Source organism: Ambystoma mexicanum, chromosome 7p (assembly GCF_040938575.1).
Source record: "Ambystoma mexicanum isolate Mex_15411 chromosome 7p, UKY_AmexF1_1, whole genome shotgun sequence".
Classification (NCBI taxonomy): Eukaryota; Metazoa; Chordata; class Amphibia; order Caudata; family Ambystomatidae; genus Ambystoma; species Ambystoma mexicanum.
In genome coordinates, this window is record NC_090939.1 from 84,987,042 (window position 1) to 85,003,179 (window position 16,138).

Here is a 16,138-nt window from a genome sequence, read left to right on the forward strand (position 1 = left end):
TGCCCACAATTACTGCACACTAAGCAGATCAGGTTTGCCATTCCTGGTTCCCCATCGCTCTGAGAACTCTGGATGATCTCCTCTTTCTCTTGGTGGGTCTCATACACTAGATGCTCCTGTCTTTGCTTGTTCATTGTTGCCACTCCTTAATGTTCTAATACAGTGATGTTGCCTACTACTGCCATTGTGTAATGTAGTGTTTGTCATTAGGCATCTGGGAAACAGCTGGTGCAGGAGAAACTCCACTGCCCACATGACTGTCAAGCGGCTGCATTCAGTGCATGCTTGGAATTTCCTGTGTTAGCTCTAAAACTAAACAAAAAATGGTTTCACCCAACCTATGGACACGGGCAGACAAATCATCTCGATGTGTACAATTAAAAGAGAACAGTTACAAAATACTGTATTGATGGCATCTCAGCTCTGAGTGGCTTCATAAGATGAACCCAACGATAGCTCCAAGCTGTTGGAGATCTGCTCAGGCCCCAGGTACACTGTTTCATATCTGGTGGTCGTGCAACCTTATCCAATCATACTCAAAGGAGGTACTCGTGAAAATTAAGAGAATAACTGGCATTGAGCTGCCCGCAGAAACTTTAGTGGTATTATTAGGTGTCGAAGATCAAGAAGGCCGTTACAAATTGGGGGCAACATCCTCTAAATAACAAACTCACTTTTTGGTTTCGGCACGGGTTGCGATAGTCCGCAATTGGAAAACCCCATACATCCCAGACGTATGAGAAAGGGGGGCAAAAATATGGCTCAGTGCGGCAATGGGTAGAATTGAGGCCGCTTACAGGGGTGAGATGCCAAAATACTCTGAAGAATGGGACCCATTTATTAATTTTGTTAGCCAAAATGATGATGTCATTCTTGGAAGTAGGACAGTCAAAGATGATAATGTTGTTTACTGCTGTCTTTTTGTGTCCTCATGTTATGAATGACAAAAAAGACGGTTTCAAAAGCAGAAATATAAATATATATTTTCCAGTCTGGCAGGGATCCTCGTAGATGAGAAAATGTTAACTTTTGCTAAGACCTTTGAGCAAAGTTACAACGAAGGATCAACCCGAAAACATCAATATTAAGAAAAGGCTATATTTTAATACAAAGTGGAAGGTCACCTCACATACAAGGCTCTTCCCTTTGAAACGCACTCCCACCTCATCTGAAAAGTAAATCTACCTTCCCGTTCTTTATCAAAGCATCAACATTCATCTCTTGTACATTTTTTAACATCTGGACTAACACTCCGGCTCCTTGCTACTACAGATGTTTACAGCAATATCGCCAATTGGTATGACGCCTAGACCAGTACTCCACAACCACTCACAACCACTCACAACCACTCACTCACACTGTAGGATTATTACATTTTCCTTTACATATTCTTTCCTACAATGTACCTATATAGAAGTAGGCTGTGTAAGAACTGTGTCTGGTCCGCAAATTTTTCCTGCTTGGGATTTTTTTTTTCGGTACACATTCCCGATGATTTACCCCTGCCTCAGAGCCCTTATGCTTTATATATAGCCGTGTGTAGAGCTTTATAAAACCATTAATACATCAAATAAATATCTCTAGAATACACATTGAACAGCTGTACCTCAAACACACTTACAACTACACACTCCATCTTTAAATCAAGGTAGATTGGAATCCCTCCAAATCCCGCGATGCAAAACATCTTTGACATTTTAGGGTTTTCTGTGTTGGTCACTTGGGGCATGGAGGCTTGTGAGGATCTCCTATGAAGTGAACTGACGGCACAGCTTTATAGCCAATGGCCATATGCACTCCATGGTCATGGACAGGCCAGGGCCACAGGACTAAATGTAATTCGGACTCTTGGAAAGCAGACATCATCTTCAAGTTCTCGTTGTCTATCAGCCCGTAAGAAGCCCCCAGGAAAGAGGATCTGCACCCACAGTTCTTTGGCTGTATGAAACATGGTTTTGGAAGATGACAGCATTCAAATGCACAAGAGAGGAAAAGACAATGGGCCTCATTAGGACCCTGGCGGAGTGGGTTTCCGCCAGCGCTAATCGCGGCGGACCCGTCCGCCGTACTACGAGTTCCCTTAGCGCCATGGAGGTTTTCTCCACCTGGTTTTACCGGGCGGAGAAAACCATGGCGCTAAGGGACCTCGTTGTTAATTACGCCGCCGTACTTTACGGCGGCGTAATTAACTCCTTCCCCACTCCCATTATACCCTATGGGGCAAGAATGGGAATGGGGAAGGGCAAAATGGGGATTGGGGATTTACCGCTCCGCCAAGGTCGGCATGGGGTGGTAAATCCGCCAACCCCCATGGCGCTATCGGCGGCTTTCCGCCATGCTCCGCGGTGCATTTAGCACCGCGGATTCCGCCAGGGTCGTAATGAGGGCCAATGTTCTATTTCGGTGCGCTCTTACCTCATTGATTAGAAACTGGAGGTGGAGCACGGCGGCCCCGCTGTTGTGCTGACAGTAGCAATCAACACCAGGCCTGCCCAATCTGACATTGTCAAAAGTCAAGGAATTGGTTACATACAGCGATGGCAAAGATTAAACAGCAGAGGAGAAACAACAAAACGAAACATTCAGCAATTAACCTTCATATTCACAACTCTTCTTGCTTTTGGTAAAAACAAAGCCTGACCCACAGCTTTTGTAATTAAAGAACCCAGCGCACTGGCAGACTCCGCACAAGCACAAAACAAGCATTTAAAAAATCTGAGAATATGCAGAAGCAGTCAATTAGTTTCAATACAAAAGACTGCCAATGGGAGAACATTTTACTATTCGCATTGTACTGGACATGTGATATTTGAAATACCTCCTATTTTTAAAATACTGCCTAAAAATGGGTTGAGCTCTCATGGCATGTTTCAGGCATAGGGCAAATATTGATTATTTTCCCTAAGCAGTACTTTCCATGTAACATGTGCCTGAAATATGCGATCCAACCTCATAATTAGGCAGTATTTTATAAAACTAGACATACAGCATGTTTTTAGGATTACCACCATATTCAAAAAAAGGCCCCAAGTATGACCTAGAAAGCCCAGAACCCAATAAACGGTCCCATTGTTGGATGTGGTGAAGAGCAAACCCCCTACCCCCCTTCCCCCCCACGGCAAATGTACAACAACCATATTGGGCAGAAATTGTCCAAACACACTGAAACAATAATCTTGGGCCAATACTTTGTCAGAAATGTGTTCCTCGCTAAATAGTACTATGAGGCGCCTGCAGAGCAGAGCGTGCAGTATGTATAGAGAACCCCCCCAGACAAATGAAGATACAAGCTACAGTACCCCTGGAACTGGGGGTCGCCCACCCACATATGAATATTCTCTGTCCCACACAAGTGTAAATGCACTTTTACATATATTCCAATAAAGAATTCAGATCTCGCCTTCACTGCTTCTCTGTCACCCTTTTCTTCCACTTGCTCTCCAATTCAATCAATCAACCAAGTTAGGTTGCACAATAAGAGTGTATCTGCTACATTAAAGAACACAACACAACGGTCACAAAAGCATGAGGTTATAACATAAAAGCACAATAATTCATCCGATGAGAAGGTCACAAATGAGAAAAGGGAGCTGCCCATAACTTTCTAAAATGTAAGGCACACGACACATACCCGTACTTCAATGGGAAGGACTACACTCAGGAAAGCCCATCAATTTGGGGCAGGGTGACAAAAAGGGGAGCAAAGATTATTTTTTAACTGGGGACCTATATGGTTTTTGGGGAGTGAGAGAATGCAGCCATCGCTCTGATGAGAAGGGAACTATCATGCGGTTCACCCGACGTGCTTCTTAACGATATTCACTCTTGCAACTGCCGTTTTCCAAATGCGCCCGGAAGGCTATTTCCCGATTCTGCTCGTGTCACCTGTGCTCTTTTTCCCTACTTCCAAGTATTCCATATTAAAAAGACTGCACGCCCTCAGAACGCAGGCTACTATTGGAAAATGATGCCCACATTCTAAGCAGGTTGATTCATGGCTCTCCCTGCTGTGGGTGCTAATTAAGAAGTAATACCCGTTACTAAGGGCTAGACCAGCAGTTAACAGCACAGGAAGAGAGTGAATAGGCATGCGAGCAAGCAGCAAGGGCCATTAATGAGGGCACAGGGCCGTTACGACCTGGTCCAAACCTTGGAACTAAGTATTACAGCTATTAGCACCCCAGGGACAAGCCCTATGGAGGAAAGGAGGCTACGACCTACAAGTTGCTTAAAATCGATCCCATGCTTGTATACTAGAAAAAAGTACATGTTATCTGAACGGGTTCTGTGGACAGACATGAAAAACACTCGTCAATTGTTGAAAATGAATGACCCTTTAGGTTGCTGTTCCGATTCACTTATCGCTTGATGGGCTTTGCACTCTGAAGTAAACTGCACTGAGAATGGGAGTGTATGGCTGGCTGACATACACCAGAGCAGATCTTGGGGAGAGGCGAGAGTAGGTGTGCTGCTGCATACTGGGACCTACTGTATTCTCTCCCAACCTGTTGCCTCACCCTGGCGTGGTGCAGTTCATTGCGGTGCAACTATCCCAGAAACTGTGCATTCTAGGGTTGAGGATCAGTCCTTCTACAACCACATTGAGGTTTTGCCGATTTCAGGCAATCGTCTCATGTGTGAAGGTGCTGAAATATAGGGAAAAGGGTGGAGTGTCCAACTGTCATGTAGCTAGTAAGGACCGGAGGGTCTTAACAGGTAACTATGCAAAATGTGGTGCAGATTGGTGAAACAGTGTTGAATTGTATAAGGAACAACAATTCGCCAAGCCACAAACTCACACATTTTGACTTGAGCTGAGATCTGGGGAAAGGGGTGGGGTGTCCAAATGTCATATAGCATGTAATGTCCAGAGGCCCCTAACAGGTAACTATGCCAACTTTGGTGCAGATTGGTGAAAAGGTGTGAAATGATATAAGGAACAAGGCTTTGCCAAGCCACAAGCCCAGCCACGTCACTTTCATAGAAATAATTGAATCCACCTGGAAGATTTATGGAGGATATATGTTTGGGAGGGGGCAGTAGTTTGTTAAGCATCTCTCCCATTTCAAAGCATTCGTAACATTCCACTTTTTGCTGGCTTGGCATTAAGATTCCATACCATAAGGAAGCCCATCCACCAATATCTTGAAAATATGCCTGATGCGTGAGAGCAACCGGAGACATCGTTTTGCAAGCATGCCCTCCAGATGCACACATTTGTATATTTGTTTCTGATGAAGGGGACAGTCCCAGCTGAAATAATGCCAGGGATCACTCCGACGAAAATGGAGAAACCTGAGGGCAAGACCATAGGAGTTGGGAAAGTGAGGCCTCTTCCCCAACGAACTTTGGAGAGGATGCTGGGAATGCCACATCGATTTTATGTTTCTAAGTGGCATAATGTAGGTTATGTGAAGTATATTACACTGCAGCGGCCTAATTTTATCGCTCTTAAGAGACTTTTTACATGTAAACAAACTAACCACCATCATGCATCCAGAAGACCTGTGTGTTATTTTCCCAATGGCCCTTAGATTTCAGTTCCAACTAGACATAACAAGGTGTATATGGCTCTTTATATGAAAGACACCGCCCGCCAGCCTGCTTCGAGATCCAACACGTGAAAAATGAGGTTGAAACCACAAGTTCTGATGGAAACCAATACTAGCCATGTCTCACTGCCCTTAAGCCTTACAAATTGTTAAAAAAACAGCTCCTCTCAATTCTGAACTGCTCGCTCATTCCTCAAATCTGAGAAACCATCAGCCCTGTATAGGTCTCCTAGAGGATAGCATCCAGTGCAACGCAGGGGTGTCAGATCAGCCATTGAAGTGGTTTTGCTAAAGTGTGGCAGGGCTCCTATGGGATACGGCTTTCAATACAGGGTTGCATTATGTAACAGCCCTAAGGCTCTGGCCCAGTTTAATCAAACATGCTGGTTTCCGTCGGATATTCCCCTTGCTCTTGAGCAAATATTTCCAATATTCTCCAGTTGTGAGTTGCAATCCTTTGCAGAATTCAGACCCTGATCCAACCAAAGCACCACAAACTGAAGCCGTACAGTAAAATAAAATAAAAATCGAAGATCTCAACACATTCTCATAGGGGAAGTGAAGAACTTTAAAAGAATATCTATTGCTTCGATTGCCCCATATCAAATTAACTCCCATTTTTCTAGCTACTCAAGGTGGGTACTAGTATACATGGACTGGAGCCCCTGCCAAAGCAGAGAAGCTAGTGAAGCATAATTAACCTGCTCAGGGCCACAAGTCCAAACATCAAGAGGAGACCGAATAAAAAAATAACACAGCTCGAGGTAGTCCAGATATTACCCTAATCCGGTTATGAAGAAATTGATCTGATACTGTATAGAAAATCCAAATCCCCAAGCATGTGAACTTACTTCAACCCACGGAAGCAGCACAGGAAGCGCCTCTGGGCCACATTGTCGCAAGCCCCCTTTGCGGAACAAGCACGGTTTGCCATTCACGAACAAAAGCAGATTGTTGCCCTAACTTAACAGATATATTAAAGTCTGCTGTGTTAATGGACAAAGAGACTTAAGAGATGTCCCATGTACATGGGCTGCCTATGGATTGGCCGCAGAATAATTATCAATAGTGGAACTAGACCCAACTATTGCAACATAATAAACACACTGCCAGGAGCTTTACCAGGGACCTGAACATAAAGAGGGTTCTGGAAGAAGGGACTACAACATAAAAGATTGGGGGTTGATAGTGGCCTGAAAGTTGGTCCCCAGCCACCAGAGCTCAAAGGCTCAACCTGTTTTCTGACAAGAAGGGATTTCATCTGGAGATGCAGGTCATTATTCATTGTTGGATGAGGCAAATCTAAAGGTGGTAGAACACAGAATCTTTGAAAGAGAATTTATTTTACCAACAAAACTAATATGCCCACAGAGGGCCTTGATATCTCCTGAAAGGAAGCTGTACAGCGCAATGGACAGAGGACACAGGTCACACAGCTGATCCAAGACAATATCACTGACTCATACAAGCTATCTACCACCTCATGGGGAATTTGTGAGCACCAGAGGGATGGAATTTAATACAAGATACCAAGGAGATGGAGATGCTGAAGCAGGGAAGGGGACGGAGTAAGAGGTTGCATGTGTGGGTTACTTTGTATTGATTTGTCTCAGTACCAACATAACCGAAATTCAACCATATTGGAATACGCGATCAGAGACTGGAAGGAGGGGTATTGAGGGAGGAATATTTCCCCTGTTAATTGGCAGTATGCTAGGAATATGTGGATGCCTTAGGACCCGCGTGCGGTTAACAGTGTCGAAAGGATCATAATCTTAGACACTGCCTATTTGTTCACTATCATTCATAATGTCCGCCACACTTCCATACCTCGTACACTCCTATTTTAATCAAGTACCCTTATTGCCACTGGCTACCAGGTCTCAGGCTTTGGAAGGAAATTAGACTTCTTGGGATAGTTTGTGATGATCCCATAGAACCTGCTGGCAGGTGTGCATGTGATGTATGAGCCCTAAGCAGAAATGCAGGAAGTGTGAATTAATTAGGAAGTAGAGTATACAGTCTCTGGCAACTTGAAAGTTAAAATAAGAAAATGTAAAATTAGAAAATGTCCCAGACTGAATCCAGCTAGTGCATGTTAAAAATGCAATCGAGTTAGTAGGCATGTGTGTTCGTATTTATAGCTCAGAGTGTTAGGGAGCATCGCTATCAAAGCCATCCCTGCCTTGATCACTCGGTAGCAGCAGCCTCTGGGAGGTGGAAACGCAAATGCGGTTAGGTCATAGGGAAGCCAAGAACTCAACGGAAACCCAGAGTTTGTGAGTCTACCTTCAATAACATCTTTTTAGAAGGTAAACCCCATAACTTACTATCCTAACGCAGTGAGCATAGTCAGAGAGAAAAATGTGCACTCGCTACTAGCTATCGCTAGTGATATTCGACCATCGGAGATTACAAAATTGGATGCTATGTGTATGTATAGAATTGAGGTGGTGATTGACTTTTATGGCTGGCTAGTAGCTTGCAACTTGAACTGTTGCCCCGTCGTCACACATCTAAAAATAAGTGAGCTATCCCATCCCTCACTAACCTATTATTGCACATGACAAGGCCCGTTTTTGGCCTCCGGATGTGTATATACAGCCTCATTGTCCTCCCTCTGCATCTCTACTTTAGATGGCAAAGCTTGGGTCAAGCTTCTGTGGGTGTTAAAGCCCCTTTAATGAAAAAGCCTTTTCAGTGGAATCCAGTGACGTACCGGCTACAGGCTTCAACTTCACCGGTAGTGAATAGAATAGATGAAATAACAAAAGAACCCGAGACGCACCTTTGACACACAGATACAAAATAGCAGATCAGAAATCAAGTATAATAAGGCGGCTATTCTAAGAGTGATTTTGTGGAACTACAAATGGCACTGCTATCAACAGAACAATTTTCAATGCTACCTATTTTGTGTAGTATAACTTGGAACATTAGCTTCCGAGCGCGGATTGGAGAAAAATGGGCCACTTCAGCTGAGTTCTCAGCCCCCTTGAACATCACCTACTCTGTCTGTCAGCGCTGAGCTATGGGACAATTGAATTCAGTATGTGGATGTACATCAGTGCTGATTGAGAAGGCTGTGAAATAGTAATGGCGATAGTCCATGCAGTACAGCTTTGCTCCGAGGAGAAGGAATCCTTTATGTACAGGGTCGGAAATTGTTAGGAGCTGGGAGATATTTAGCTCCTGCTTCTACGCTAGGGGAGCCTCGATAGCTTCAAACCAACAGTTACTATGGCCTACGTTTTGCTCCTCAGGTCAACTCGTGCTGTACAAATATGCATGTGTGACATTTACTTTGAGTGTTTAAGAATGACATTAACTTTGAGTGTTTGAGAATGACATTAACTTTGAATGTTTGAGAATGTTGATAAAGAAGAACCGGCACACCTGAGCCTCCTCTTTCTAACTCAAGTTGATACGAACACCATGATACACACCTCATGGGTTTCAAGGATTGCAAGGTGGCTTATCGGATGTTGATAAAGAAATAGTAGCACCACAGACACAGAAAAGATGACAAAGCTACATATCTGTAGCAATGGTTCTCTTACATGGGGTTAAAGGTTCCCTGGTTATTTACCCAAGAACACTCACTTATTTTGAAAAAATGCATGTCCTACCTCGGAAATCCCGGGTGTGGTGGCTTGCATTCGTCTTGTATGCTTTCATTTATATACTCTTGGTAATCAAAAAGTATCCACAGTGTACAAAATAACATTTTCGACTGTTATAATTTAAAGCCAAAAGAAACCAGTCTTAAAAAAAACTACCAACATAAGTCTTATAAAGTTCCCACAAGTCTACTATGCATTGATATTGATATTTTATTTATATTGCGCTTGTACACAAGTGTTTCAGAGCGCGACAAAGCAAGGGAGGGGAACAGGAGAGAACAAAACAACGATCTTACTAGGTCCAGTGACATTGAGAACGCGCAAGTGCAGGGGGAAAGGGAAGAGGGGAAAAGTGCATGGAAGGGGGGAGAAGTGGAAAGTGCGGCGATGAAAAATAGATAAATAATAAATTAAATAAATAATAAAGGTAATAATCAGTGGTAGTGCAGCCAGCAAGTGGCAAGTCCTGGGTTTTAGCAGACAGGGTATGTCTGATAAGTGCAGAAGAAAAGACGGGGTGGGGGACTATATGGGTACAGATACAGACCCCAGTGCAAGGGAAGGCCTGGAGGCAGTGCAGGAGGGAGGCAGGGTGAGCAGGCACCTGGGCCCGGAGGACAGAGGGTGGCCAGGTGCACAGTGCTGAGAGAGAAACAGATCAGCAGGGGAGAAGGTGGGCAAAGGCAGAAGCAAAGAGGAAGGTCTTGAGGTGCTTCCGGAACTGGAGATGGTTCTCCTCAAGTTTTAGAGTGTCAGGGAGGTTGTTCCAAAGGGAGGCCCCAGCCGAAGTCAGATCTATCCCCCGCTCGTTTCTTTGAAAAACACTTGACCCTGAAGAAGTTAGAGGTAGATGAGCGAAGAGCTCGAGAGGGGAGGTATTTACAAGCATGTACAATTAGAAGTATGGCAAAGGAAGACAATGGTCATGATTTTTTTAACCACTGCCCAACGATGACGAGCCACAGTATACTTTACCTGCATATGATGGCAATATGTAGACATTTTGTAAATTTAATTTAAAAAGAATCAATGCGCAAGTATTTTGAATGAGATTTGTATTTATATTTATTTACGAACAGGGTGTCACTGATTGTCGTCTAATGTTCAAGATACTATTTTGCCTAAAGAGATAGCAATAGCTCCATTCACAAAAGAGCACATTTTATGACAATTCCTTACCATTTGCTCAAAGCAATTTTCTGTAGAGAATAGCAGCCTTTGCTTAAATGTTAATAATTTCAAAGTGATTAAGGTCCATGTGAGGACATTTAGCAATACTTTCATTTGTTTGGAAGCCTAAATAAACTACATGCCTGAGGTTTATACGGCAACTCCCAGTTAGAAAGATAGCTTGGTGTGTCAATTGCTTGCCTCAAGCATCTGTGCACAGCCTGCAAGACACTGGTTTGAATCCCAGCAAGGCTGACTTAGCTTCTCTTCCTTCCACGATAGATGAATTCAGTGCCAGTAGATTGGCTGATACCAACGTCTATCATTACAAAGCTTAGAACTGGAGGAAGGATGTGGCATAACGATCGATTTAAAGGCATGATGTTATCTCCATTGTATTTGTTTCCAAACGAGCGTAGAATAGAAATAATAATAGTTAATGCTAGCAGCAGAACTCCACTGTACATGTGAAAATAAATGCCTCCATTGTGACCAGAGACAGAACGTACGCTTTTTTATTAGAAACTCCCTGGTTGAAAATGGGTATTTGAACATAGGGCAAAATGATTGTTCACTGAAATATGCTGTCTGACCAAGAAAATAAAAAAAACGTCATGTGACATTTGCATCTAGTAAACTGAGGGAGCTGGTTATTTCAAAGGAAATGTTTGAGAAATATAGACATTTTTACTCTTAGGCAGTCATTACAACCTTGGTGCTAAGCGCACCAACTTTACCACCATGGTGTAAAGTACGTTTACACCATGGTGGATGGCGGTTTTACCGCCCCATTCCAAGGTGAGTGGGGCGGTAAATCCCCATTTCCCATTTTCCCTTCCCCATTCCCATTTTTGCCCCATAGGGCATAATGGGAGTGGGGAAGGCGCTAATTACGCCGCCGTAAATTACGGCGGCGCAATTAGCACCATGGCGGGTTAGCGCCATGGACTTTAACGCCTGCCAAAAGCAGGCGTTAAAGTGGGAATCCGGCGTTAAGGGTTAACGCTGTCGTTACCCCTTAACGCCGGGGTTGTAATGACCGCCTTAGTCCTCACACTTTAGGAAAGGCAACAGCTTCTCTGTTCTGGTCTTGCTTGGCAGAGTGGAATACAGAAAACAGGACATGCTAACCATGACTGAAGTTGCTTACATGTACATTTCATTCACATTTGTACTTTGATGATATCCTAAATATTAGACTTTATTTCTCCACCCTTCTGCTTAGCAAGCTTGACAACTGCTCAGGCCTACTACCTCCTTGGCCTTTCTCTCAATCCCTTTCTCACTCAAAGTCCTCAACTTTGCTACCTGTACTCTCTACAACCTATACAGATCCTCCTCCGCTTCTCCCTACTGACAATATTCTAGTGGATCCTCCATGCACAACCGCTCCCTTTTCAGGTTCCTTCTCCTAGTCTTCAAAGCTATCAATGGTCTTGCTCGTCAGAGCATTGCTGACTGTATCGCTGTTTACTCACCATCCTGTTCCCTCTGATTCTCCTCAATACTCAAACTCACTGTCCCATGTCCTCCTTGTGCCTCCTCTCCCTTCTGCTCTTTTTTCCAATAAAAGCCAACCCAACTGTGGATCTCTTTAAAGCTCAGTTTAAACTTCACTTACTGGCTAAAGAGCTTCCACTCTCCCATCCTCCTTACCTGACCCCACAACTCCCTCCAGTGGCGCATAATAATCTAATTTTGTATATTTATAAAATACTCCTCTTTAGTTTGAAGTACTTGACCCCTTAGGGTAATGTTACCTTTGCAAGTCACTTGTTTTTGTGTGTATATATGTATTTTTTTTAGTTTGGAGGCATAACTATTGCATTGGAGTACAGATTGGGAAATATGGTATATGAGGACGGACACAAAGCTTGTAGCTGTTGTTTGGTTATTTGCCCACCCATTGACTTCCCAAAGCCATGCTAATCCCTATGACCATTCCCACCCAGTTCCTGCCCCCCGCCCAAACACATCCTCATGGGAACAATTGGAGCTTGCTTTAATAAAGCCTTAGCAACAAAAATCGCCTGCCAGTGTTTTTCAAAGCAGTCTTCTGAAAGTTAATGGGCCTCATTAGGAGTATGCCGGTGCAGAATTAGCGTGCCGGTAATTCTGTTAACCAGCACAAATCCGCACCGGCATAATCCAAGTTTGCAGGTGGGGTGGCCGGAATTACCTCCAGGTACGAGCAAGAGGTAATTCCGGCCACCCTACCTGCAAAAATCACTGGTATTACCGGCACCGGTATTACCAGTGTCAGTAAAACTGGCAACTCCCCCATGGAGTCCTATGGGGCTTCATGGAATGGGGAGTAACTGCCCTTACCAGCAATTGTAATCTGGTGGTAATTCCACCGGACCAAGTGCTGATAACGGTAATACCATTTGGTGGTTTCCAGCCAGATTTACCCAGTGATTTAATTGGAGTTGTAAACTCGCGACTGGTGTAATGAAAATGTCATAATCATCAAGTCTGCCTTTAGCCACTCTATTCATAAGCACAATGTGTGTCCTTCACTGAAGTCCTGTTAAAAACAAGCATTAGCAAAGTCCACGGCTTTAGCTTGTGTATACGTATTAGGCATTTGCCAAGCACTGCTATTAGATGTCCATGTACTCCCACCATTTTGCACCTGCTACCATCAATCGCCAGTTAATACCACTACAGCAGTGCCTGGAATGTGCCTTTCCAACACCTACACTACACAAAAGCCCAACATGTTGGCATTGCCAATGCTTGTTTTGCTCCTGTATGTCCCACTTTTCTACACTCTGAAAAACTGGTTTAACACTTGTTCCCATCTTTGTGCTATTGCACAGGCACCCTTTGCGACAATGCCTCCCCCATCTGTAAATGTGTTGTCATGTCTGATGAAAATTAACATTCCTGTTCTTCACATAAATTCAAATACCCAATACTAATACTATTCAGCCCTTTGACGAGCTTCAGCTTGGCATTCATGTAATGGACTTATTAAATCATGGACGTAAGCTTTAGATTCAACCTTGGACATAATGCACCAAAGCTTCGCCATTTTACAATCAGTCATTAAAGATACAGGCCATGATCAAAGTGATGTTAGACAATACGTTGCATTGATTAACCAACACACAAACAGGCCTTTTCAATTTTACCATACCAGTTTGACCACTCCATTTCCATGACCTTCTGTTACAGAAGTGTTCACCTTTACACACAGTCTAATCGTGACTATGCCACCTTTGGCTCCGGCTTAGCACTCACTGAATTAACATTCTGGACTTTGACTGGCAATACAACATACATAGATACCCGGCCAAATAAGCCACCAAACTCCATCCAACAATACAAAGGGTATATATAACCTTACAATTCTCCATATCTGCCTTGGCAACACAGCCAACTTACCACAACACTTTTGGACATGTCCACCACCTCACTTCTGCAGAACAATGGTCCACTTAACAGGAGTGACATACACCCATGCTATCTTAAAGCATTCTTCCGCTGCTGCACTCCTCCCTCCATGTGTTTGCAGCATCAATTTCCTGGATTCCCATCCTCTTATCTTCCATGCACTCATTTTCTTTCCTCCTGCAGACTACGGTCTGGATACATCTAGCCACACTGATACTAACCAGTACGGTGGCCACTGATAATAGTACTGTGGCGATTTGGCACAGTACACCCTAACTGCCACTAATGATCTCCTGTTGGCTATTGTTATTCTGATGTTTCTTCTTAAACTTAATTCATTACAGATTTTGTAAAGCGCTCATTTCCAATAGCTTTGAGTGCCTCCTTAGCAGTAATTGGAGAACTTTCTTTTCTCTTTGCAAATAAGGCTTAACATTAGATAAACTTGACATTTCACCACCACAAAGTGCTTATTGAGTTTTTTTTATAGTGTGTAGAAATTAACAAATAGCACATTGTTTCTTTAATAGAGATATTATTCATGTTTATAACTAATTGTTTAAGAATCTATTCATTTGTTAATATAATGTATTTTATTTAACAACCTGATTCTTTTTTATTAAAGAACTAGCAAAAAAGTACCTGTAGTCCGCACGGGTTCTGTAGACAGACATGATAACACCGACATCAATTGTTGAAAATCAATGATCCTGTAGGTCGCTGTCCCGAGTTGCTTATCGCTTGATGCGCTTTTCACTCTGAAGTAAGCTGCACTGAGAATGGGCGCGTGTGGCTGGCTGATATACCCCGAAGCAGACGTGGGGGGAGCCGAGAGTTGGCGGGCTGCAGCATACTGGGACTTTGTGTGTTGTCTCCACCTGTCGCCTCACCCTGGCGCGGTGCAGTGTGTTGTGGTGAAAATTTCTCAGTAACGGTGCGTCCTTGGACCTTGAAACACAGTGGTCTAGGTCCTTCGCTTTGAGATGCTTAAAATTAGTTTTGTCCAGTCCTTCTATTGATGTTTTGCAGATTTCAACCAACTGTCTCATGTGTGAAGGGACTGAAATCCGGAGAAAGGGGTTGGGTGTCCAAATGTCAGGTAGCCAGTAATGTCCGGAGGATACTAACAGGTAACTATCCAAAATGTGGAATTGTATGAGGAACAAACTAACAGATTTTTTTTAATATATATATATATACATATATATATATATATATATATATATATATATATATATATATATATATATATATAGATAGAGATTTTTCTGGGCTACCTACAGTGTTCCCTTATTTGGGCTAGAACTGCAAGGAGAAGCGCGTAGCAAGGTTTGGGCAGATAAAAGAAGCAGTGGAAAGGTGGAATATCCCCTCCTGCCTGAAGCGGCATAGTGCTCCAGAGGGTAACAACCAGATGAAATCAGTCACTGCCACACACCCATTGCGGAACCAGAACAGACTGTGCTCCTGGAACCCTGTGCAGAGGGATAGCTGAAGATGTGCAGGGACCCATTTCAAAATGATGTTACTCCCCACCCTCCTTGCCTACAGCTGCGTAAATGCTTCATAGATAGCTAGATATGTGTTACATAATAGTAATGGTAATGTTTTTTTAATGAAAACTCCTATCGAGGATTTATTGGATTCATTATTGAAGTTGCATAACATGTGCCCCTGCTTGAACTTTATTAATCTCCATGCATATTCACTGCCCCCACATTAACGAGCTGAAAAGCTGGCAAAACATGTCCCTGATCAGTGAACTTCTTTGGCTGGCAAGTAAACAATGTAAAGAGACAGACATTCGTTTGTGGAGACTGGTGGTTCCTTGTGGACTATATGCATACTATACCCCCACCTTGCAGCGACGCCACTGTGTGGTTAACTCCTAAAGAAACAGAGGGGACCGAAGAACGAAAGGCAGCAGTGGGCGCAGGGGGCGGCCGTAGCAAAGTGAGGTGGGCCCATTTAAAATGCGAAAGTGGAAAGGCCTCGAGGCCGGGCTTGCCTGGTGACGTGAAATCTAGAGGGATAGTTCAGCGAGGGCGAGGCGTGGACGGCCAGGGGGCTGGGGACACCGCCACGCGGCAGCCACATCTCTCACAGATTATAGGAGGGTGGCCTTCGATGCTGCGTCATGATGGCGCAGGTGTCGGGCGGCGGCCCCGTCAGTGCGTCACTGGATGGCGTCGCGCCTCGCGAGCCTGCGCTTCCGCCTCGCGCGCGGAGGAGCGCGTGGCGGGCGGGCGGGAAAGAGAAACACGAGAACCCAGTCATCCTGTGCAAACAAAAGACTCGTGCGGCCGCGAAAAACACACGAGGAGGAAGGCGGCAAAGTTGAATCTTCTCTTCCAGGGCACGGGGGAAGCTGAATATGTGCGTTTTAAAAAGGTA

The 16,138-nt window shown here is 44.0% G+C and overlaps 1 protein-coding gene across 6 annotated transcripts in view; it reads right to left on the reverse strand.

Moving 5' to 3' along the window:
* The window catches only part of STXBP5L (syntaxin binding protein 5L), a 3,950,894-nt gene that overhangs the window by 3,461,418 nt on the left and 473,338 nt on the right, over positions 1 to 16,138 (reverse strand). For all 6 annotated transcript variants that reach the window (XM_069635832.1, XM_069635831.1, XM_069635829.1 and 3 more), the window contains exon 3: positions 2,416 to 2,497. In XM_069635832.1, the coding sequence (XP_069491933.1) occupies positions 2,416 to 2,497 (82 nt within the window). The remainder of the gene's footprint in view (positions 1 to 2,415; positions 2,498 to 16,138) is intronic.